The sequence below is a fragment of the Podarcis tiliguerta genome (assembly GCF_965153285.1).
Source record: "Podarcis tiliguerta genome assembly, chromosome: 5".
Classification (NCBI taxonomy): Eukaryota; Metazoa; Chordata; class Lepidosauria; order Squamata; family Lacertidae; genus Podarcis; species Podarcis tiliguerta.
In genome coordinates, this window is record NC_139538.1 from 80666453 (window position 1) to 80691139 (window position 24687).

The 24687-nt window shown below is 43.7% G+C and overlaps 1 protein-coding gene and 1 long non-coding RNA gene across 15 annotated transcripts in view; one reads left to right on the plus strand and one right to left on the minus strand.

The window, feature by feature from the left end:
* The window catches only part of KCNMA1 (potassium calcium-activated channel subfamily M alpha 1), a 546631-nt gene that overhangs the window by 300133 nt on the left and 221811 nt on the right, over window positions 1-24687 (plus strand). For all 14 annotated transcript variants that reach the window (XM_083440310.1, XM_083440306.1, XM_083440312.1 and 11 more), the window contains exons 4-5: window positions 8490-8583; window positions 13002-13113. In XM_083440310.1, the coding sequence (XP_083296436.1) occupies window positions 8490-8583; window positions 13002-13113 (206 nt within the window). The remainder of the gene's footprint in view (window positions 1-8489; window positions 8584-13001; window positions 13114-24687) is intronic.
* LOC310679138 lies at window positions 18333-22279 on the minus strand. The gene is made up of 2 exons (XR_014512129.1): window positions 22074-22279; window positions 18333-18376 (listed from the first exon to the last, which is right to left on the minus strand). It is a non-coding gene; the product is annotated as an uncharacterized lncRNA (long non-coding RNA).

A 24687-nucleotide genomic window follows, 5' to 3' on the forward strand; every position in this document is an offset into this window, starting at 1 on the left:
CTGATGGGAGCTGCAGCCTAAAACAGCTAAAGCGTATCATGTTGGGGAAGGCTGCTCTATGAAATGTTTTCACCTGAGTCTCATAACTCCCCTTTGGATAATGTGTGGAATGATGAAACCTTGCCCCCTCCATATAATTTCTTCGGGCAGGGGAGATTACTAGTGTAATGACTAGTGTAATGTGGCTACTATTTTAAAGCCACTGTTTTTCACATGGCTTTTCATGGAAGCCTGGAATTCCTTGAAAACTTACCAAGGGCTCTACAGTGAAAAGAACAGCAATAGCACATTGCCAAGAGATAGATTAGCACCACTGCCAGTGTTCTGCAATAGGCAGATGATGGAGCATTTTGAGTGCATTGTAGGCCATGCTTTCAGAACAAACAGGGTTTCCTTGCTGGACCTCAAACTGGGAAACATTCCATTTTGAAAGTAGAAGACCGGAAAGATGTGTCAGATCCCTGTTTTAGTCAATGGGATCGCTACAGTGAGCCTCTGTGGTTAGCAAGTAGCTTTGCCTGAGGCACACTTTGAAGGATCTATTTGCCACACGTTCTGCCCCCTCGCACCCCTTTTTGCATTTTAACAGCCAATGGGGATGGGCAGATCTTGCTGATGAGCTCCAGGTTAAATGACTAGTAACTCATCCTATATGGTCTGACAGCGGAAAGAGAGTAGAGGGTTACAAGAGTTGAGCCTGAGCAAGGGCATCCACAGCACCATACATTTAGACTTCATAGTGTTAAAGTTCAGGATTTCCACTAAATTCAAGCCTAAAGAGTAAGAGATTTGACAAGTGCATCTTTTTGGTCTTACTGTTGCACCACTGAAGACCTCAGTGCAAAATGCAGTAGCAGATGACAAAATTACATTTCCGTGGAAGGCTGATATATCGTCACACACTTGCATGGTGAAAACAGTAAATCACTGTTCTGCTCCCAAGAACAATATACTGTTATGAATCAGCAGATGAGACAGAAGTCTATAATCAATATTTGTTTTGTTATAGCTGAGTTTTTCATGTCAGCCCCAAATTTAGTCTGGTATTGATAATAAACTCACTACCAAGAAAAGAAAATATAAAATATTATTAATCAAGTTTGGTAGGCATAGCCTTTGGCACTCAATCTATAAGAGGTCACCAAGCCTTATTGTTCAGACTCATTAGTCACTTATCTTCTCTACAGAATTAGATATATCTTGTGCAACCTACATGAATCACTCTCTCTTTGTGTTCTATATATCTAATCAATCACCTAGCTTCTGGGACATTGGGTAGATTTCAATTGAGTCTCAGGGGACGCTGGTGGTGCTGTGGGTAAAATCTCAGTGCCTAGGACTTGCCCGTGGCGGGTTGAGCTCCCGTCGTTCGGTCCCAGCTCCTGCCCACCTAGCAGTTCGAAAGCACCCTTAAGTGCAAGTAGATAAATAGGTACCGCTTTATAGCGGGAAGGTAAACTGTGTTTCCGTGTGCTACTCTGGTGCCGGTTTGCCAGAGCAGCTTCATCATGCTGGCCATGTGACCCGGAAGTGTCTCCGGACAGCGCTGGCCCCTGGCCTCTTAAGTGAGATGGGCGCACAACCCTAGAGTCTGTCAAGACTGGCCCGTATGGGCAGGGGTACCTTTACCTTTACCTTTAAGGAGTCTCAAAGCTGCTAACAATATCCTTTTCACTTCCTCCCCCACAACAAACACTCTGTGAGGTGAGTGAGACTGAGACACTTCAGAGAGAAGTGTGACTGGCCCAAGGTCACCCAGCAGTTGCATGTGGAGGAGCGGGGAATCGAACCTGGTTCACCAGATTACGAGTCCACTTCTCTTAACCACTACACCACACTGGCAGATCAAAAGCACTTTTGGTCATGCAAGGGCACCAAGTGGATTGCACCCATTCATTCTACAATTTTTAGAGATTTGTCAGAAGTTGCACACCCTGCAGTATTGCCAGCTGTTGATTCAGGCTGAGGTTCAAAGGATCATGCGGCTAGTTCTGTGTGCCCAAGTGAGCTTCCCGTGCCACATGGAAATTGAAATGACTTTCTATGGCAAAGGGAGCGTACAGTGGTACCTTGGTTTACGAACTTAATCCGTTCTGGAAGCCTGCCCTTAAACCGAAACCGTTCTTAAATCGAGGTGCACTTTCCCTAATGAGGCCTCCCGCTGCCAGTGTCCTTCCACCTTTCAGATTCCATTCTTAGACCAAGGTAAAGTTCACAAACCGGGACACTACTTCTGGTTTTGCGGAGTTTGTAAACTGAATAGTTCGTAAACAGGGCTGTTCTTAACCCAAGGTACCACTGTAGTTGCTACTCAAAGCCAGACATTTCATTGTGGTGTGTCTGTTGGGTAGGGCTCATGGATTGTTCCTCTTTGAACTAAACAGTATTGTGATAGGTTTTGTCATGGCCCTTCAGTGATGGAGGAGGAAGGAAAATGGCAGCATTTATAATTAAGCAGGATCATTGAGCTCAAGAGGCAACTACTGGACTCATCCTGCTGTAGCCACATTTGTTCAAAATAGTCCCATCCTTACACCTCTCTCTCTCTCTCTCTCTCTCTCTCTCTCACACACACACACACACACACTCACACACACCTCTTAATTCTGTAGATAGATACACCCATGTACTTTATACAGGTAAAAGGAATAAATATCAATCACTTCTCACTCCCTACATTGCAGACATGTGTCCTTAAATATTGGGTTGGGGCAATTGACCACAATCTGTGTTCTGTTATTATTATTACTACTACTATTATTAGTGTTATTGCTGTTATTTGAACTTATTTGTAACTATTTTTATACAGAAAACTCTGAAAACAACTTACAAACGTACATTAAAACCAGGATACAACTAAAACAGTGTAAAAGCTAAAAAGCACCAGTTGGCTTAAGTGCATGGCTTTGGGTAAGCAAGTAGCAGAAACCATAATAGTAATAGCAGAACACTGCCTTACTCATACCATGCAAATGAATGGGCTCCAGGAGATAAACTTGCAGTCAGTCACTTTGCTCTTCCATGGGTTTTGTTTGTTACTCCCACAGCCCCACTGATAGATGCTTTGGCGTAACATGTTGTCTAAACCTAGGCTTGTGGTCAAGCCATAGCCAAGGTTTATACTGGCCATTGCTTTTCACTGGGCAGCTAGATGGGTGTCTCAGATTTGGAGACATCCATAAATTCATCATGGACTTGCAAAGTAACAAATCTAGTTCTCTTACACGATAGAATTAGAACAGAAGCAAGGGATTGAGGATAATTTGGGACCAAGACTTGTTGGAACCCAGAGGCAAGGAGAAGTAGCACATTTTGGACACCCCTGGAATTTGGATTCTTTAATGTGGAGCTGAGAGAAGGAAGTGTTTATGAATATAATGGTGATGAAAAGGAAAAGCATGTTGGAGGTTTATTATATATTTATGCTATCATTATTGTTGTATACTGCTTGTAAAACTGCTGCTACTGCTGTTTCTGCTGCTGCTGCTACTCATAAATTTATTGTAGCCAAAGACCATGACAAACATATGTTAAGCAATAGTATTAATAAAATAATACAAAGCATACCTCCATAATACAGGCATACCTTGTTTTACTGTGCTTCGATTTGTTGCTCTTCACAGATATTGCTGCTTACAAGGGCATGGGCGCAGCTGCAGGCAGCTGAACTGCTTCTGTTATGCTTTGTTCTCAAGAGTGGCTACCAAGGGGGAAATTTGGTGTTTCTAATTAGTTGCAGGTCCCTTCAGGATTCTATTCAGAAGAGCTAATACCTTAGCTAACTGTTCTTCAAGGTCAAAGCACATACCCCACAAGTGTCCTAGGAAAACTGGGACATCCAAAGTTGCGGGGGGGGGGGAGAGAGAATGGCAGTCATTTTGATTACCATGATCTTGTGTGATTTCACGGCACTATTCCCCACCACCACCAAAAAAGGGCTGTAGTCTAGGCTTGTGCCCCAGCATAGATTTCTGGACAAAAATGGCAAAGGCGTTCTGGATGCTTTATCTAAGGCACTGCAGGTTTGTGCTTATGTAATAACCATGTTAAAACTTCATGTTCAGTCAACATGGTCTTCTAAGCATTTCTTATCAGTTAAAAAAACACCTGAACAGCTGTTCTCTCAACACCTGCTCCACACCTGCCCTCCGGTTAAAATATATGGCTTTGAAGCCCATGTAGAAGTAAAATAGATAAAACATGTATGTTCTTTGCCTCTTTGTAGCAATTAACATTAACTGCTGAGCCAACTGGCTTTAAGACTATTCAGATAGAAACAATCCACTGGCAAGCTCCCGCTACGCAGCAGCGAAATGAACAGAAATTGTGCAACAACATTATTATTTCCCATGGTGCTTGCATAGCAAAGCTTCCTAGTGGACCATAGACCTTGAGGAACTTTTACTCAGAGTTGATGCATTGAAATTAGTAGACCAAATTTAGTCATGTTCATACATTTCAAAGGGTTTACTCTAAGTATTTTTTAAAAAAGTTGTCTACAACCCAGTGACTTGGGTTTGACCTGGTTATGCCTGTGTGGCATCTCATACCACGGTGTTAACTAGGCATATATGTATATGTCTTTGAATTTCAGGCATCTATGCGGACAAAACCATTTCGGCTTCCATTTGCAGTTAATCTTTCCCTTAATTATATATTAATATGCTGGTGATATATCAGTGATAGAAGCTTCTCCTTCTTTCGCATTTGCTGTTTATCAATGCCACCTTCTGCAGTCGCCCCAATTTTCATGTTTCATTTAAGTTTTAATGACAACCCGCCCAGTCAGCACTCTTTCTAATTGTTAATTGGAATGCTGTAGAGGTTTTCAAGACTTCCCCAGCGCACTGCTAATTAATTCCCAGCAAGTTTGTAGGACGGCAGGAAGAAACTACAGAAAACCACTGTATAGGGCCTTCTGTTTTGTGCATCTTGTCTGGGATTCTGTGGTTCATTTAATAGCCCTGTTGATGCATAAATAAACAACTTATTCTGGGTTATTCATGTTATGAGTTGGGCGGGGTGGGATAGAAGGAAAAGTGATCGATTGATGTAGCTGAATTGGCCTAAAGTGGAACAAAACGAAACAAAAATACATATTTTTTTAATTCTGCTATTCATTCAGCATTCTGTCCTCAGCTGCCTGTGAGAAACCAGGGAGCAGAACGAGAGCACAAGAGCGCACTGCCCTCCTGTGGTTTCCAGCAACTGTTATTCAGAAGCATTGCTTCCCCCAACTGTAGAGGTAGAGCATAGCCATTATGGCTAGTAGCCATTGATAGAACATCAATTTGCCCAATCTTCTTTCAAAGCCATCTAAGTTGGTTGTCTCCACTGCCTCCTGGGCGAGTGAGCTCCATAGTTTTCAACTATGCACTGTGTAAATAAATATTTTCTTTTAACTGCCCTAAATCTCCCAACATTCATCTTTATTGGATGTGCACAAGTTTGAGTGCTATGGAAGAGGGATGCATAGTTTTATAAACTTCTGGCATGTCATGCCATACCTGCCTTTTCTGTAAACTTAAGAAGTTACAGGTGCTGTAACCTTTTCTCATGGAGGGAGCCACTACATCCCCTCGACCTTTTCCAACTCTACAATATCTGTACTGAGGTGAAGCAACCTGCTGTCAGGATCTTAAAGGCTAAGTTTGTGTTTAAGAGGTGTTTGGTATGCGATGATTGTATTTGTGGCGTCACAGCTTAGCTTTGTGTAACAGCAATCCCACATCAGGGGTTTGCTGCAACTCAGTGCTTGTCATGGTGAATATGTACAATTAGGTTCTTTTGGGGTTTTTTAGAGGAAATGTATGGAAGGCTCATTACTCCACCCTCATTGCCAAGTAATTTCCCAAAGGGAAAAGAGAGAGTGATGGCCCATGGCAGCCGTTTCACTGTCTCCTCTTCCCATGTGATAATTTTGACTATTGCTTTGCAAACACAGGGCTGGATCCAGACTGGTAGTTATGCCTAAACCCCATTGAATTCAGTGGACCCTAACTCTCAGTCTGGATTCAGTCTATAGTCTGGGAACTTGACAATAGTTACTTCCACTGCAACTAGTCCTTTGCAGAATGGTTCCATACAACTGTGCTTTTTCATGTGCTGTCTGTTTACCTTCCGTTGACTGCAGATTTCTGTGATGACGATTGTGTGGAATGAAATCAGTATATGAAAATAAGCCCCTACCCAGTCTCTCTGACAATCTTGGACTACTAATAGTACACCATTTTAGACTGCACAATATTGGACTACAGTACTGGGGCACTTTAGACTGCAGGGGAGGGGAGGGGAAAACATGTCTGAATCATCTTCATTGAGAATTCCCCACACATATCTGAAAGGAGGCTAGCTAGAACTCATCTCCTTACTAGTTTTTGCATTGGAGAAGCTTCTTTTGGAAGGGTTGCTTTGTGGACTTCAGAAGAGGCTTACAAAGCAGATGCATTAACGTCTCACACTTCTGCTTTTCCAGTTTCTGTTACAATGACAATGTGGGAGCTTGCACATTTCATCCCTTGCCAGGTCCATGGTTTTCAGATACTTGGAGGATCTGGAAGTGGGTGAGATGACTGACTCTCATTCTGCATACTCCGGGAAAAGTGGGGGGGGGGGGGACAGGACTGAAAGCAGAAGTTTCCCCCTGTTCTGGTTTCCTCAATTTTCTCTAATGTGTTATAGCAATATTTATTTTCCGTTGCTTTGCTACCAAGACAATGTGAGATACTAACAACAATACCACAAATATACCGTTTTGTCCTTTATTTATTGCAATTGACACTCATTCTATAAGACTTGCGTGTTTAATCGTTTTGATGCAACATTTGCAAGTAGTATTTCAAAACGCTGTGAATATGGCGTTGGTTGCTACCGAGTCTTCTTAGAACTGTGCGTCACTGCCCTTCAGGGAAATGTTGGCAACTATAAACGTGCCTGAGGATAAAGGGGGGGGGGCATGCTGTTATCGGACTTGTTTGAGCTGCGATGTTTGCAAGTAAATGGGAACCTGGCTGCATGTGTAATACCCTCAAAATCCAGCTAATTTCCTTCCCTGCCTTCAGTTAGGTCAACAACATTCAGAATGCACAGAACCTTGCTTGTTTAGCAATTTAGCCTTGCACCTGCAGATGTAGCGCTATACTAACTGGTATGATATACGTAGTGATTTATTTGTAAAAAGAAGAGTCATGGAATTTCTCCTTAATTGTCATTTTCCTTCCCGTTACCTCAAGCGTGTATTTTTTACATCTCCTTCCCAGAATTAAGTAACTTCTAAGCATCATTCCTGACCTCTGTATGGTTATGCTGACTGAATGGTAACTTGTTACAAATCTTGGGACATGCTACTTAACCTGGGGGCTGTGATCTGCAGTCTTTCCAACCATCTCATAGGACCATCACAAATAAATTACAACACACACACAAACACACACATATTTTCAATTTGCTGCAACCTGGTTTATTGAAGCATACCACAGTACCAGTTTGTATAGAGTATGCTAGAGAGTTGGATGTGCCCCTTTTTAAGAAAGCAAAACTAGATTTTGCAAGGCTGCCTGAGAAAGAGAGGGGAATCTGAAATCTGCATGTGAAAATTAACCCTTAGAGTCCTGCTTCTACTCTTTTAATTTATGTTGTTCTGCATTAATTCTAACAGTGGGCTATGCTCTTCTTTCTACTAGATTCATGGTACTGTATTTGTAAAGAAGCAAACAAGTATCTCCCCCAAGTTGCTAATATCCATAAGCAACTCTTTTTATATTACATTAACCAGAAAGGGGAGTGCGTAATATAAGATGGCATTAATTTGGTGGGGGCTCTTTTTAGAAAACTTTCTGAAATTGTTGGTGCTACTGATTTACAAGATGCTGTTTCATCCAAAATACACAAAACATTTAATAATGAAATCACGTTTGCTAGATTTTGGGTTGCCAACTAATGGGGGGGGGTGGCATGCTCTTGTACCTTTAACAGCAGCTGAATCTGCAGGAATTAGCAGATGAAGCTTTTCGCATGCATAGGCACCTACTGTTGCCTGTAGAGCCACCTGCTGTAACAGGCAGAGGAACAAGATCTGCTAAAAAGCAACCCAAATTTGATGATTGAACTGTTATAGCTTTACGTACCTGGTAGAAAGAAGCCAGTTCTTTAAGGGTTAATGTGGGATTGAGGAATCCTAAGAGATTTTCCTGCTTGTCATTCCTTAAAAGTGCCTGCATGTTTCTGCTCACCTGTTGCAACTAACAGGTGAACAGTAAGAATGGCTGACAATACAAAAACAAATGTTCCAAATATTATTATTTCTTTCAATGCCTGCTTGCTTTAGAAATAATGGAAGAGCCAGAAGCAGCGTATAATGACTGAATCCTGTCCATTCTCTAATCGAAATGATAACAGTGGCCAGCTGACGTTACTTTTGCCATACTTCTGATATGCAAACTTCATTCCCTCTAGTTTACTCTGGTCTTTTTTTTTCTTTTCTCAAATAGCCCAATAGAATCTTGCCAGAATTTCTACAAAGATTTCACGTTACAGATAGACATGGCTTTCAACGTGTTCTTCCTGCTCTACTTTGGCTTGCGGGTAAGTGCAAATCTCCATATTGCTTGACTTGAGGGGAGGGCGAGGTGCCACAGTGGTTTTTCCCAGAGGCACTTGTGGGAATAACCAGGGAAAAAAGACGCCAGCGGACTAAAAGTGTCAAGCAGCAACATACTGCTATGGATTTGAAAAAGTGTACGAAGGCCATCATAGTTGCCAGTACCTTCTGAGTAAATTGGTTTTCATGTGTGGTAGATGGGGGGGGGGGGTTGTTTATATTTGGGAAGCCAAGTTTATCAAATTAAAATACAGTGGTACCTCAGTTTTCGAACGTCTCAGAAGATGAACATTTCAGTTTCCGAATGCCGGAAACCCAGAAGTAACTGCTTCGGTTTTCAAAAGCTTTTCATTTGAATGTGCCACATGGCTTCCATATTGAGTTTTCCGTAAGTAAATGCTTCAGTTTTTGAACGTTTCGGAAGTCGAACGGTCTTCCAAACACATTATGTTCGAAAACCGAGGTACCACTGTACCACATCCATAAAGGTTTAAAAAATAAAATAAAATAAAATAGGCTATTGCCCTTGAATGGGAAGACTTTTCTCTAGCCGTGTTGAGAACAGGAATTGCTTCAATAAACCTTTGCTCCATGATAAAGAGGTTTATGGATTTACTGTGCAACAGCAGTGCTCTCTCTCTCTCTCTCTCTCTCTCTCTCTCTCTCTCACACACACACACACACACACACACTGTGTTTGTGGTAGATCTTACTCCCTCCACCATCAGTCGCTTATAAGAATGATAACTTATACCCTGCCCATCTGGCTGCATTGCCCCAGCCACTCTGGGCGGCTTCCAACACATATAAAAGCAAAACAAAACACTGAACATTAAAAACTTCCCAAAGGTGCTTGCTGCACGCACCACAATCTCAGAGCGGTGAGATGCTTCTGAGGTTCCAAAGTTTTGTTTCCTTGGAATGAATGTGGATGAATACAGCGGTGATACAGTGGGAACTATGGTTGTGTTTACACATATCTACAACCACGGCATGGGATGGAGAGGCTCGCTGCACTAACATTCCCAAGAGCTCTTATCCCCTGCATTGGGTTTCTTGGGAGGCTCTAAGCCTGCAACAGGGTGAAACAAGCCTTTGTGTCTTCACTTTCCAGCAGTGGCGGAGCTTCATGCTCCGGCACCGGGGGGTGGAGAGCAGGGGGCGGGGCTGGCGCACATTCCAGGGGCGGGGCGCGTGTCCTGGGGCGGAGCGCACCGCCAGCGGGGGGGGGGGAGGCTGCAATGGCACCCTGAGGATCGCACTGCCGGGGGCGGTGCACTCCCCCTTCACTCCTCTTCCACCGCCAGTGCTTTCCAGCATCGGCTAATAGCAACAGGGAGCATTCTTCAGTACTATGAAAAAATATACCAGGTGGACACACCACACTTGCTCTCACTTCACATCTAGAAGGTACAGTGGTGCCCCGCAAGACGAATGCCTCGCAAGACGGAAAACCCGCAAGACAAAAGGGTTTTCCGTTTGCAGAGGCGCTTCGCAAGACGAATTTCCCTATGGGCTTGCTTCGCAAGACGAAAATTGACGAAAATTCTTGCCATTTTTTTCCCGCTCCAAAACCCCTTTTTCTGAAGCGCTAAGCTGCTAAAAGCATTTTAGCAGCAAAACCGCTAATCCCTTAAGCCTTAAAAAGCCGTTTTAAGCCCTTAAACTGTCAATAGCGCTAATAGCGCTAATCCGCCAATGGGCTTGCTTTGCAAGACGAAAAAACCGCAAGATGAAAAGACTCGCGGAACGGATTCTTTTCGTCTTGCGAGGCACCACTGTACATGCACATTTTGTCCCGTAACTTTCTTCCTAATTAATCCCATTGTCTGGATAGGAGCTGCCTGGTTTCCTGGTACATTCTCCCCCCCCTGCCCCCCCCCAATTCCTTTGGGTTCCCCCTAGAAAGAAATGGAGTAATCCAATATTTTGGTGTAGCAGTTATTTGCCAAAGCATATTATCACTGTCATTAAAATCTTTATACCACCCTGCTTCTGTAGATTTCAGGGCGATTCACACACACACAAAAACAAGACAAAACCACAAAATGCATAATAAAAATATGAACAAAAACAAAGCAAACCAATAACCCCCTAACCCTCCCACAAACATATTTAAAAGGATATAGAATGTTAGTCAGCCAAAGGCCTGGTCCCTGGCGCTTAAAGGTGTATAATGAAGGTGCAAAGTGAGCCTCCACAAGTGGAGAGCCATTGCATAAAAGGCCCATTTTTGTGTTGCTACCCTCCAGACCTCTCATGGAGGAGGCACACAAAGAAGGGCCTCAGCTGACGATCACAGAATCCTGGTAGGCTCATATGAAGAGAGGTGGTCTCTGAGGTTCTGAGCAGTAAAGAGTTGGTATGAAGAATACAATTTTAACCATTTTATTTTGTTAGCTTTTAAACATTTAAAAATTGCAAGCCAATGGAGCATAAAGGCTTCCATGTTCATTTGAACACTGAATTTGAACTGGAGTAAAATGTGAGAAGGCAATTTAAATAGTAACCCCAAAAGGTGATTTTTGTTTGTTTGTTTGCATTGGACCAAAAATCCAAACCAGTTTTCACTTTCAACCCAAGGATAGAGGGGTGGGGGGGGTCTAAAGGCACCAGACAGGACCAGTCTACCCAATAGTCAGGGTGAGGGTGAGCCCCTTTCCACAGACAACAGATCATACAGTTGCATGGGGCCCCAGAAGCAGATCCTGTTACCTCAGTATAGCCTTTGTGCTTCCCTAAACCCTAGTCAGACTAGTCTGTGGCAGTTCTGCCTTCTGGTCCTTCCTTTACCTTGGTGCTGCTGGATGCCTGAGGTAACCCTGATTTACTACAATCCTATATATCTGTTTGTTTGTTTTATAATCTTTTTACCCTGCTTAATAATAATAATAATAATAATAATAATAAATTCAGTGGTTTACAGTATGAAAACAGAAACACAACAACATTCAATTAAATTTCCTGGGGGGAAATAGATTAAAAATGAGATAAAATGATTATATCCCAAATAAATCTGAGCAGTGGGGAGAACAAAAGAAATCAAGAGTCTGGCACCCAGGAAAGCTTGGGTAAACATTTTAGGAGGTGTTGAAAGGTTGCTAATGTCTCTGCCCCACCCTTTATCTGAGAAAGAACATTCCAGAGGATGGACTTATCACTGGGAAAGTCCACTGCCACATTGTCACCAAACCAGAGAACCACCAACAAAGGTGGAAAGATTGGCTTGGTCTGTGTAGGGGAAGGCGGACTGCTAGATTTCCTGTTCCTAGATTGCTTAGGGCTTTAGATGTCAGTCGCAGAGCCTTCAACTTGACTCAGTAGCTATTAGGCCTCCAGTGCGGACCTTTCGACGCTTGTGATGCAAGATGTGTAAAGCTGGGTGAACTTAATTTTATGCTCATTTGCAGTTTCTGCACATTATATTAGTCTAATGGTGAGGTTACCAATGTGTGGACCACCCTTTTCAGCTGCTATGGCCTTTCCCCCTCCCCCACCTGGAAAACTCCCAGAAAGAATATATACTGTATTGGGAATTGTAGTTTGAGGGGTGGAGCTGGTCCTGGGAATATTAAGAGATCTTTAATATTCTCCTTCTTCATGTTAACCATTGCTCCCTTAGAGGGAATTACTATTTAACTGCTTTAACTCTGTGGCACAAATAATGCTCTAGAAGCTTCACAGTCTTTTCTCCCCTCATACCAGCTCCTACAAACTCCAACACTTGCAAACTGTCCATAGAGAAGGTTTTCAGTGGTCCCTTTGCCTTGTTTTTTTAAAATGCTGAAGTAGATTTGCTTGTAGGACCATGTACACAAGGTTGAAGGGATCTCAAGCATCACTAGCCCGCCAGGAAAAGTTGTTAGGCTGGTGGTGACAAGGAACAGGGCCTGCTCAGTTATGGCCTCATCACACCTCTGGAACCCCATCCCCAGAGAGATAAGTGTTGTCTCATCACTGCTAGCTGTTAAATTAAAACTCATTTATTCAAGACACATTCCTTTGTAAAATCCGTATTCTGATTTATTGTTGAAATCTCCCAAGTGGTTTACATAGATTGGGGAGGGGGGTAACCTTTCGCTGCTGGTTTTTTGTGTGTGCGTGTTTGCAATTGTATCTTCATGTATTTTACATGAAAATGTATTTTACAAAGGGTTCTTCGGGTGGGAAGAGTGCACCCTTAAAAAACAGGTTTAAAAGATTTTTTAAATGAATTAGTCAATTAATTAATGAATTAAAATGAATAAGCAGGTGTATTTTAATTAGAGGTCACAAAGCAATGCCTTAATTATTTCCAAGGGACAAACAGAAAATCTGTTGTATCTTTCATAAGGAATCCCCACCCCCCACCCCACCCCCCCACAACAACCAGTATCCTTATCCTCTTCATTTCCCTCCCCAGTTCATAGCAGCCAACGACAAGCTATGGTTCTGGCTGGAAGTAAACTCGGTGGTAGATTTCTTCACAGTCCCTCCAGTGTTCGTTTCAGTGTATTTAAACAGAAGTTGGCTGGGTAAGTAAACAGCATTTTTCTTAATTGGGTGTGGGTTTGCAAGATGCTGGCTACCGGTACTGCGTTCTCGATGACTTGTAATTGGCACTGAGAGAAAGGTACTGAGTCTGCCCCCTCCCTCCAAAAAAACCACAAACCGACTGGTGGCAACTTGAGGGGGGGCGGGTTGTGCAATTTTCCCAACACACTGAAGCAAAGGGAGAGAAGCTGTAGCTGGCCCTGGTGTAAGAGAGCCTGTATGAGGGATGGCCTCCTCTCCTGCAGGGGTGGCTCACAGCTGTCTCCTCTGCCCCTCAAAAGGTCTGCTAGACTGGCCAGACCGTGATCACTGGCTGCTCCTGCCTAAGCACATATAAGCAAGTCTCACTGAGTTCCAGAGGTTTTGCAAGACAACCAGTCTAGTGAGCCGTCCATGCTTCACACAAGCAAGAAAAAGGCAGGATCAGGCCCCAGGCAGCTGAAACCTTCTCCACTGTGAGGAGGTGCAATCCTAAGCATCCTTTCTTCATCTGGAAAAGGGAATGGGCTTCCTGTGCAAGAAAGGAGAGGGGGAAAAACTTATTAGGAAATCAGTTTGCTGCCCATTATGATTCTGCATGTTGACACTTGGAGGTTTGTTGCTGTTATCAGAGGAGTTTCTCAGGTACTTCCAAGAAGCTTGCCTTCAAGAGATTTCAGAGTACAACTTCCATCAAAACCATTGCCTCCCTGCTGCGCCCCAACAATATCTTGGTATGGCAGCATGTTGGAAAATGGTAACCGGTTCCACACCAGCTTCATCACCACCACTGCGGCAGGCCTCTTTGGCTCTCAGGAGAGCGCTGAAGCAGGCACCACTGTGTCTCTAAGACCCATTTAGGAGGTTTTGCTCCATTGGGATAAAATGGTGTCATTGACTCTGCATTCTGGAAAATGCAGACTGCTGAACTGGCTGTTGCTGACTCTTCCTTCCACCACCAGCACCATTGTTTAATGCCTTTTGAATTTTATTGCCCTTCAGATGTGGCTGCACTAAAAACTTAGCTTCCCTAGGCTGACACATAGTGTGCCCCTATGGTTAAACTGGCTCTGTATCTTGAACTTTAATAGGTGAATCTCCCCCCCCCCATCCCCATCATTCTATATATCTGTTTCACCTGCTAAATTTCTCTGTTAGTAAAGGTAAAGGGACCCCTGACTGTTAGGTCCAGTCACGGACGACTCTGGGGTTGTGGCGCTCATCTCGCTTTATTGGCCGAGGGAGCCAGCGTACAGCTTCCGGTTCATGTGGCCAGCATGACTAAGCCGCTTCTGGTGAACCAGAGCAGCACACCGAAACACCATTTACCTTCCCGCCAGAGCGGTACCTATTTATCTACTTGCACTTTGACATGCTTTCGAACTGCTAGGTGGGCAGGAGCAGGGACTGAGCAACGGGAGCTCACCCTGTCATGGGGATTCAAACTGCTGACCTTCTGATCAGGAAGCCCTAGGCTCTGTGGTTTAGATCACAGTGCCATCCTGTCAGGTTGCTATTTAAGAGAGAGCAATGTTGCGGGGCGGGGGAGATAATTTTATTCACTGAGCACAGAATTTTTAGCAGCTTTTTTTTTGGGTAGCATCTAGTTTTGTAGTAGTAACACTGACATACAATAATAATTATGAGCTTCATAACATTAATGTTGAGCTTCATAACATTAATGTTCACTAGCTTGAGGATCCGTCTGATTCTGTTCTGCTGATTCCATAGCTGCAGATGTTAGAAGTGGCCACAAAACTTGCTCTTTCCTTTCCACCTTTATGTGGCTTAAAGAATTGTGTGCTTCTGCCATCCAGTGGTCATGCTGAGGCATGACATTGCCACCAGAAACAAACTGCTTTTATCTTTATTAAGTTGTGTAAAGCATGGAGTAGTTGCACTGACACAGCTAATTGCTTGAGACAAAGGGAATATTACTAGCAAGTTGGAAAATGAGAAAGCATCTATTTTACTTTTAAAAGACAACTGAAGGCAGCCCTCTTTAGGGAAGTTTTTAATGTCTGATGCTGTACTCTTTTTAATATGCAGTTGGAAGCCGCCCAGAGTGGCTGGGGAAACCCAGCCAGATGGGCGGGGTATAAATAATAAATTATTATTATTATTATTATTATTATTATTATTATTATCATCATCATCTTCAGTGTACAAGGTTCATCGTAGGCTTATAAAGGGCCCGAAAAAGCCTGTGACCTACAAAACAGATTTCAGCTGACAGGTTTCTATTTCTTTTGTTATGCTGCATTCTCAAATCCTGGTGCAAAAAGATAAAATCCTGCACAATTCTCTGCCCAGGCCTCCTGTCTATGCACATCCTGTAGCTCAGGGGTCTAAAGCAAACATATTTCCAGTCTCTTAAAGTTAGGTAGGAAATGAAGAATGTTTGCTGGGCTCAGAGCCAGCTTCCCACGGCGGGAGGCAGAATCCAATAGGGTGGTGCCTCCTTGGGCACCCTACCTGCTACTGCTGCCACCGCCAGGGCCACACAGCTGTGGCTGCTGCTTCTACAAGATCTTGTGAGATCTCACCAGAAGACCCTGCTGCGTAACCCTGGTAAGTGAGGCTTGGGCAGGGTGAAGTGGCACCATCCCATTTTGCCTCAGGTGGTAAAATGAGACAGGCCACCCCTGTGTGGGCGCATGCTTTAGAGAAGGGACACGGTTAACTTTGCAGTGGTGCTATCCAGTATTGTCCTTGTAACCCCGCAGAGTGTGTGAGCGCAATTTCTGAAGCAGCATTGCAAAGCCTGGTTAAGAACCAATATTGGGATAACTCGGTTAGCGTCAGTGCACACCTATCTAGCTGAACTCTGGTTAAAGCCAACCATCTAAGTAAAGGGGAAATCATACCTATAGGTAGTGCCAGATCTAGGGCAGTGTGAGCAGTTTCCCCACACAGGGCACCGAGCCAAGGGGCGCAAAATAATAAGAACAACAACAACAACAACAACAATAATAATAATAATAATAAAAAAAACAACAGGTTGTTGTTGGCATCCATCCATTGAGAGACAATGGAGTGTGCTTCTGGATATGAAGTCAAACCGCTGGAGAATCACAGCGCCTGCTGCGGCTGCAGACACGGGTAACTTGTAACTGATGCCTCCTGTGTTGTGACCTCTCCAAGGCACAAGCCAGGACAGCATGTATGGAGGCCCTGGGCTGCCCAAATGACAAGACCCATTCCCCTCTAGGCTGCACTGATGAGTCAAAATGAAAGCAAAACAATACATTTGACACCACCTTGGATGCAGCTGTTGCTGGAAGGAGGCATACTAGGCACCACTCAACCGTTTCAGGGACTCCACTCCAGATTTGCTTGGGGTTTACTCATTTTCCTTTTCTTCTCCCAGAGATGTGCCTCAAGGCAGTGGTTATATGGGTACCTACTCGATATTTGGGGGGGCATAGGCGTGGCCAGGGGCCAGCTGCCCCCCTTAATAAAAACCAATACAAATCTGAGGTTCCCCCCCAACAAAAGACTGCCCCCCCCAACAAAAATCCTGGCTACGCCCATAGGGGGTGGTAATCAAATTTTGCCCTCTCTCAGGACGCCATAATGTCCTGAGAGACCACCACTGCCCATAATGAGGGAGCCCATGTTGTAATAAAAAAGGTAAAGGTAAAGGACCCTTGGACAGTTAAGTCCAGTCAAAGGCGACTATGGGGTTATGGTGCTCATCTTGCTTTCAGACCGAGGGAACCAGTGTTTGTCCACAGACAGCTTTCCGGGTCATGTGGTCAGCATGATTAAACTACTTCTAGCGCAAAAGGACGGTAACCAGAGTGCACAGAAATGCTGTTTACCTTCCCACTACAGTGGTACCTATTTATCTACTGCACTGGTGTGCTTTCGAAATGCCAGGTTGGCAGGAGCTGGGGCAGAGCTAGTCTCCTAACAACATTTTAGGGAACAGGGAACTTTATATCTTATACCATTAATTATGAGTAGCAAGCTGCTGTCTGGGTTTAAAAACAAACAACTGATATGCTTTATGCCATGTTCTACAATTTTTTACTCTTTAAACATGGAGGAATTTTGCCATGAATAATAATAATAATAATAATAATAATAATAATAATAATAATAATAATATTTTTTATTATTTATACCCCGCCCTCCCCAGCCAAGACCGGGCTCAGGACGGCTAACAACCAATAATAAAAACAAGTTGATTAAAATACAATTTAAAAGATTAAGATACAACATTAAAACATTAGGATGCAGTCTCTTCGTAGGAGGAGAAATGAAAAAGAAAGAGGGGGAGGGAATCAAACTGATTCTAAGCCAAAGGCTTAGAACAACAACTCTGTCTTACAGGCCCTGTGGAAAGAAATCAGATCCCGTAGGGCCCTGGTCTCATGAGACAGAGCGTTCCACCAGGCCGGAGCCAGTGTTGAGAAGGCCCTGGCTCTGGTTGAGGCTAATCTAACTTCCTTAGGGCCCGGGACCACTAGGGTGTTGCTATATATGGACCTTAAGGTCCTCCGTGGGGCATACCGGGAGAGGCGGTCCCGTAGGCACGAGGGTCCTAGGCTGTGAAGGGCTTTAAAGGTTACAACCAGCACCTTAAATCTGACCCTGTACTCCACTGGGAGCCAATGCAGCTGGAAAAGCACTGGGTGAATATGCTCCCATGGCAGAGACCCTGTGAGGAGCCTTGCTGCAGCATTCTGCACCTGCTGGAGTTCCTGGGACAGCTTCAAGGGTTATAAGGCTTATAGCCTTCAGTAAAATTAAGTGAAGTATGTGTTCAGAACAAATGCATTCATGAGTCACTTACGGACCTAGAATAGAAGGACTCTGGACTAATCCTAAACTCCAAAACACTTAGGCCAGCTGGCCTGGGATATTGAAACAGTTCGGATACTTCCTAATGAGCTAGAACAATGACAAGTGGCTACATGTAGCTCAGGACATCTTGCTTACTGGATAAATCTGAGAATGAAACATTGTTGGACCTCTTCTTCAAAGCAGGATACTCAAAGTCGGCCTCCAAAGTTGTTCAGATCTTTCCATATGACCCAGAAAACTGAAACTCAGCACACACCGCTTAGGTCGACATGCTGTGCTTATTCTGGCATCATCACACTCTTGCTCCAGCAAACCATGCGAATGCTCCCCCCCCCACTTCTTCCCCCCCATATTGTGTCTTTGACGAGGAAGTCCGTAGCAGCCACATACATTAAAAAAAGGCATCAGGCTTGTTTACACATTTTTGTCTACTTGAAGAAGCCATGGTCCGATCTGAAAAATACAAATATTTAGGTTACAAAACTGTAAAAATAAAGAAAATTAAGTTTGCAAAACAATAATTATCATGTGGTTAGGGTAGATCAACGTGTCATTGTCCACTTACCCCCAGTGTAAATATGACATATCTGCAAAAGTCAGAAATTGAAAGATAACTATGGCATGTACACAAAAATTGATTTCATATTTGAAATCAGTATTGAAAGAACATATAAGAACAGTTGAAAAATCTCATGCAAAATAAAATGGAAAAAAAGATGTTTCCCAGTATACTGTGTATCCTAAGGGAATGTACATTTTTTTGCATACCTCCAACTGTACATAGATACACATGTCATTTTCAGTGTTATACATGTCATGCTCAATGCTATATAAGTCACTTAAATTTATACTCATATTGTACTACTTTGGCTTTGTGTTTAATAAAATATTGAATTCTTGCATTGTGAAAAACAAAGATTATGGTGAAAAGTGAAAAACATGAATTGCAAAAAACTAGAGCTTACAGAACAAAATCAACTTCAGATATGAAATCAGCACATCAAAATTAGGTTAGAACAACTGCAGGTGTTCCCTGTGTAAGTTCCCCAGTGTAAGTGTTACTATGGTGGTTTATGCACTTGACAGAAGCTGCTATGCAAAACAGTTTATTTTCTCATCTTTGTGCATTCTTTCATACACAGTCATACCTTGGTTTTTGAATTTAATCCGTTCTGGGAGTCCATTAAACTCCTGGAACGGTTCGAAAACACGGCTTCCGATTGGCTGCAGGAGCGTCCTGCAGCCAGTCAGAAGCTGTGGAAGCTGTTCCGGATGTTCAGCTTCCAAAAATCATTCGAAAATCAGAACAATCACTTCTGGTTTTCTATCGTTCGGGAGCCAAAACGTTCGAATTCAAAGGTGTTCCACTTCCAAGGTTCCACTGTATAGATATGTGGCTATATCATGACCATCTACAATCTAGATATTATTTTAAAGAGTTTTTAAGAACACCTCCTATCATTAGTCTTTGTAATATGGTATTTTGTTTTATATTTATTTCACCTGAAAATGTATTATATTGTCCCAGTGGAAGGGTAATCCTGAAACAGGTCAGGTTTCCCCAACCTCTCTGGGCGGCTCTCAGCAAATAATAATAATAATAATAATAATAATAATAATAATAATGTGGTAAAAGATAAAACATTAAAAACCTCCCTATACAGGGCTGCCTTCCAATGTCTTCTAAAAGTCAGATAGTTGTTTATTTCCTTGACATCTGTTGGGAGGGCGTTCCACAGGGCAGGGGCCACTACTGAGAAGGCCCTCTGCCTGGTTCCCTGTAGCTTCACTTCTCGTAGTGAGGGAACCGCCAGAAGGCTCTCAGAGAGGGACCTCAGTGTCTGGGCACAATGATGGGGGTGGAGACGCTCCTTCAAGTATACTGGGCCAAAGCCATTTAGGGCTTTAAAGGTCAGCACCAACACTTTGAAAACACAGGAGTTGCTCTTCTTTCCCCTCCCCCGTCAATGTTTTAAAAAATCTAAACTGAACTAATAGAGGGTGAATTTTATGAATTACCCCTCCTCCCAGTTTATTTTGAGAATGCACATATCAAAGAGCACAGATCTAGCTCACTGGAACCTAAGCAAACAATTTCAGTGGGTGAGGGACATTAGCAAGGGGAATTAGATGCTGCAATAGCACTGTGCCAGGCTGCTCTGATTCATGGAAACATAGAATTGTAGAGCTGCAAGGGACCCTGAGGGTCATCTAGTCCAACCCGCTGCAATGCAGGAATCTCAGCTAAATCACACACAAAAGACTACTCCTGATTAGGTTTCTTCACTTCGTGAGCTTAATTTAGATAGCTGGTGTTGATTTGTTATTGCAATTGTTAAACAATTGGGTGTCAGAAATCCTTGACAATCTACGGTAAATCTCCAAAAGATTTAGAGTGTAGATCATGATCTGCATTCTGGTTGACTCCATGCCCTGTGCATTTCACTCCACAAACTATCTAGGAAGATCTGGGTAGATTGAGAGGAATCAAATAGTAGTCATGCATTCAGGTCCCCTGTACATGTTTCTGCAGTAGTAGTTTCAAAATACGGTACTTACCACATTTTTTGCTCTATAAGACTCACTTTTTCCCTCCTAAAAAGTAAGGGGAAATGTGTGTGCATCTTACGGAGCGAATGCAGGCTGCGCAGCTATCCCAGAATCCAGAACAGCAAGAGGGATTGCTGCGTTCACTGCACAGTGATCCCTCTTGCTGTTCTGGCTTCTGAGATTCAGGTTTTTTTTCCTTCTTGTTTTCCACCTCCAAAAACTAGGTGCGTCTTGTGGTCTTCTGCGTCTTATAGAGTGAAAAATACAGTACATCTTTAAGATGAGATCTCTGTGTATAGGGTGGTATATAAATTCAATCAATCAGTCAAATAAAATAAAATTTAAACGTTTATGTGAGAACCTCTGCATATGTTTCATTTCTGTTTTGCTGTTCTTAAGACTCTGCTTGCTTTTGGCATTTGTGCTCCATACAGAAAGCACCCTTCAGAAAGAAGAGCAATGGAATGTTCTTTCTGAATACTATTTCATAATTTTACCCCAGGAGAGAGTATTAGTGGGAATAAATGCAAGGAAAGATTAGAGAGCAGTTAGGCAAACTCTCTCTCTCTTTTGAAAAAAAAAAAAAAGATTATGCAATGCTATAATCCATGAAAGTGCAGACAGCGGATTTTTGTTGTCACCAAACAGCTGAACAACCACTTGAATCCTTTAGGTGATTTAAAAAAGCTATAATGGAGAGAAAGGGACAGAGATGAATGAGAATGAAATGTCTTTTTCAAACTGTCACATATGGCACAAAAGCAGACCCTTTTCATGGAGACAAGAAGGGGCATTATAATAATCAAAAGGGAAAGAGTAGCTAGCCAGAGAAATGCACTCCCTTTTCTTTTTGCAGCTGATCTTGATTGTGTGCAAATTGTTTTCTTCCTCAATGTAAAGGTAAAGGGACCCCTGACCATTAGGTCCAGTCGCAGATGACTCTGGGGTTGCGGCGCTCATCTTGCTTTATTGGCCGAGGGAGCCGGCGTACAGCTTCCGGGTCATGTGGCCAGCATGACTAAGCCGTTTCTGGCGAACCAGAGCAGCGCACGGAAATGCCGTTTACCTTCCTGCCGGAGTGGTACCTATTTATCTACTTGCACTTTGATGTGCTTTTGAACTGCTAGGTTGGCAGGAGCAGGGACCGAGCAACGGGAGCTCACCCCATTGCAGGGATTCGAACCGCCGACCTTCTGATCGGCAAGTCCTAAGCTCTGTGGTTTAACCCACAGCGCCACCCGCATCCCTTCCTCAATGTAGTGCCCTCCAAATATTGTTGGACTGCAGCTGCCTTCATCCCTGACCATTGCCCATGTTGGCTGATCCAGGTGGGAGTTGTGGTACATCTGGGTTGGGCAGATGTTCTATGATGGGTCTTACAGTGGGAGGATCCGCAAGGACACTGTGGCCATTGATGTTCCAGCACAATTCCATCCACTCAAGCAAACCATTAGTTCCCTCCTAAGGATCTGATCCCTGGATCAGCCCTGTGCCTTTGGGCAACGGCCACATTTTGACCTTGTCTGTTTGGTTATCTGGACACCTTCAGAATACTTCTGCTACCCAACATCCATATTTTCCAGCCTCTTTGTTTGCTTACCTTTCCCATCATGCCTGTTTTCCCCATTGGTGTTCACCCCTATTCCCATTCTTCTGAGATTCGTCCCTCTATCACCTTGCCTGCTTATGAACCAGCAGTAAGAAAAGCTGGGTAGTAATTAGTCTCTCTCTTGTATCAGTAACAGAGCACAGTACAATATGTGTTCAACTGTGAGTAATCAGTCAGTAGTCTGACCTGAGATGGCATGTGACATGCCCCGTTTGTGACATCAGACCAGCAAAGATTGTGATGTCAACAGAGCTAAACCAATGACAGCCAGAAAAACTGTGGCACTTCAAGCCTGCAGCTGAATCTCTGAGGTCACAAAGAGTTTTGCAGACCTCAAGCCAGGCAGATGTCATAAAGTGACTAATAGCATTGAGAGGCAGGGTCTTGGAGGAATTTTTCTCTGAGTCAGACAGTGCTGGTGTCGCTCGAAATTGCCACAAGTTTTGATTTTTTAAGAGTGAACGCTGCAGAGCTTTTGTTTTTTTTTTTCATTTTGATGGGGAGGGAGTCCAGAACCTTTATGAATCTCCTCCTGTCCTCAGTAATATTGGTGTGCATCCTGGCATTGCTTTCCTGTCCTCTGGTTACAGAGGTACCCTATTTTTCCGTGTATAAGACTAGGTTTCCCCCCTAAAAATAATGTCAAAAATTAGGGGGCGTCTTATACTATGGGCCATCTCCCTTCATTTTCTTAAATCTGAGTCTCCAAAAATAGGGGGCATCTTATACATGGGGGGGTCTTATAGATGGAAAAATAAGGTAATTTGACAGAAAACACAGCCCCTTTCCTCAGCTATGTAGGATATCCCTGCCACACTGCACAGGCAGTTTCATTGCTCACCAGGACTGCCTAGATTCAACTCTAGACCTATGTAGTAGCTTCTGCATGACTAGTTGTGGGAAGAATGTGGATGAGAGTATGTGTTCAGAATGTGTGTGCCAATGGAATTAACATAGTGTGAACAGACAACATCTGCAGCCTCACACGCTCTCTCTCTCTCTCTCTCTCACACACACACACACAGGCACTCTATCTCCCTTTCTTTTTTAACTACAGTGGTACCTCGGGTTACAAACGCTTTGGGTTACGTGTTTTCAGGTTGTGGACCCATAGCTGTCAACCTTTCCTTTTTTTGCGGGAAATTCCCTTATTCCAGCGCCATTTCCCACTGCTTCTCGCTGCTATCCCGGATTGTTAGATATCCCGTAGACTGTCCCCGGGATAGGTGAGGCTGCTGATCCCTTATTTTCAAATCTGAAATTTGACAGCTATGTGTGGACCTCAGGAAACCCAGAAGTACCAGAAAGGGTTACTTCCGGGTTTCACTGCTCGTGCATGCACAGAAGTGCCAAATCACGCCACGCGAGTGCGCAGACGCGCCACTGCAGGTTATGAGCACTGCAGGTTGCAGACATGCCTCCGTCACAGATTACTTCCGCAACCCGAGGTTCCACTGTACCTTCTCCAACAGCTTGGAGCTCTCTACACTGATCACAACTGAGTTGTGCTCATCTCCAGCAAAATGTTCAGCAAAGGTGCTGAAAACAAGCATCTGCCTGAGGCCAGAGCTAACTAGACATGAGAGGGCAATGCTGACCACTGGTCCTGCTAGCTAGGGGTGATGGGAGTTGTAGTCCAACAACAGCTGGGGAACCCAAGTTTGAAAAACACAGGAGCAACCCGTGTATGTATGCATACATTTCAAACATTTCTATACCACCATTCATCAGATATTTCGAGGCAAGATCCAGAATAAGTCAAACAACACAAATATATGCAAGGCAAGAGAGTAGTGAGGAGAAGATAGGACCATACTGGTGAGAGAAGCCAAACTTTCCTCTCCATTCTGTCTTACCTTGCTGTGGTCTGTTGCTTTTTAACGTACTTCTTCCCCAGCTTATCACCGCTACAATCTGGACTAGGCAGTGAAAACTGTTGAAGCAACTGAGTGCACATAGATAGGGAAGGGGGCTCAAGTCCCCTCACCCACACTGCTCCTTTTTATTAAAAATAAAAAAGACACGTGGATGAATTCATGTAGTTGCCCCCATCGTGTCTACTTTGGCCCTTAAATGCTTTTGACACCGAATACTTAACTTAGCAGGCTCTAATCTAAAATGATTGAGAGTGACAGCTAGCGAACCTTCGAGTCATCTCGCATGATGCTATTGAAGAAGTAGGAGCTAAATAACTGGCCCCATTTCCACCCCTTGCTGCTTCTTGCCTCCAAACAATTCATTCTGACGGCTGCACACTGTCATCTCCTGCTCATCCTGGGGATGGGCCTCTAGATACTCTGCGTTAATTTTCTACAGCAAAAGTGGGGAGGTCTGAGAAATTAAGCACCAGGACAGACCCTTTCTCCATTTTTTTCTGCCCCCTTGCATCTTTTGCATGCAGCCCCTATTTACATGGACAGGCAGAGTCCCCCCCAACCCCAGGTGGCTCCCGAGTGGAATAATGACTCAAGACAACGTGCTATGGAATTAAAATTGGCCACAACTTTATTATGATTCAGATGTGGGGAGACGTTGGCTTAGGCATTGGGTGTTTATCCTTCCCAGTCCCCAATCAGGGATCTGGGGGATATCAGGGTTATCCAGA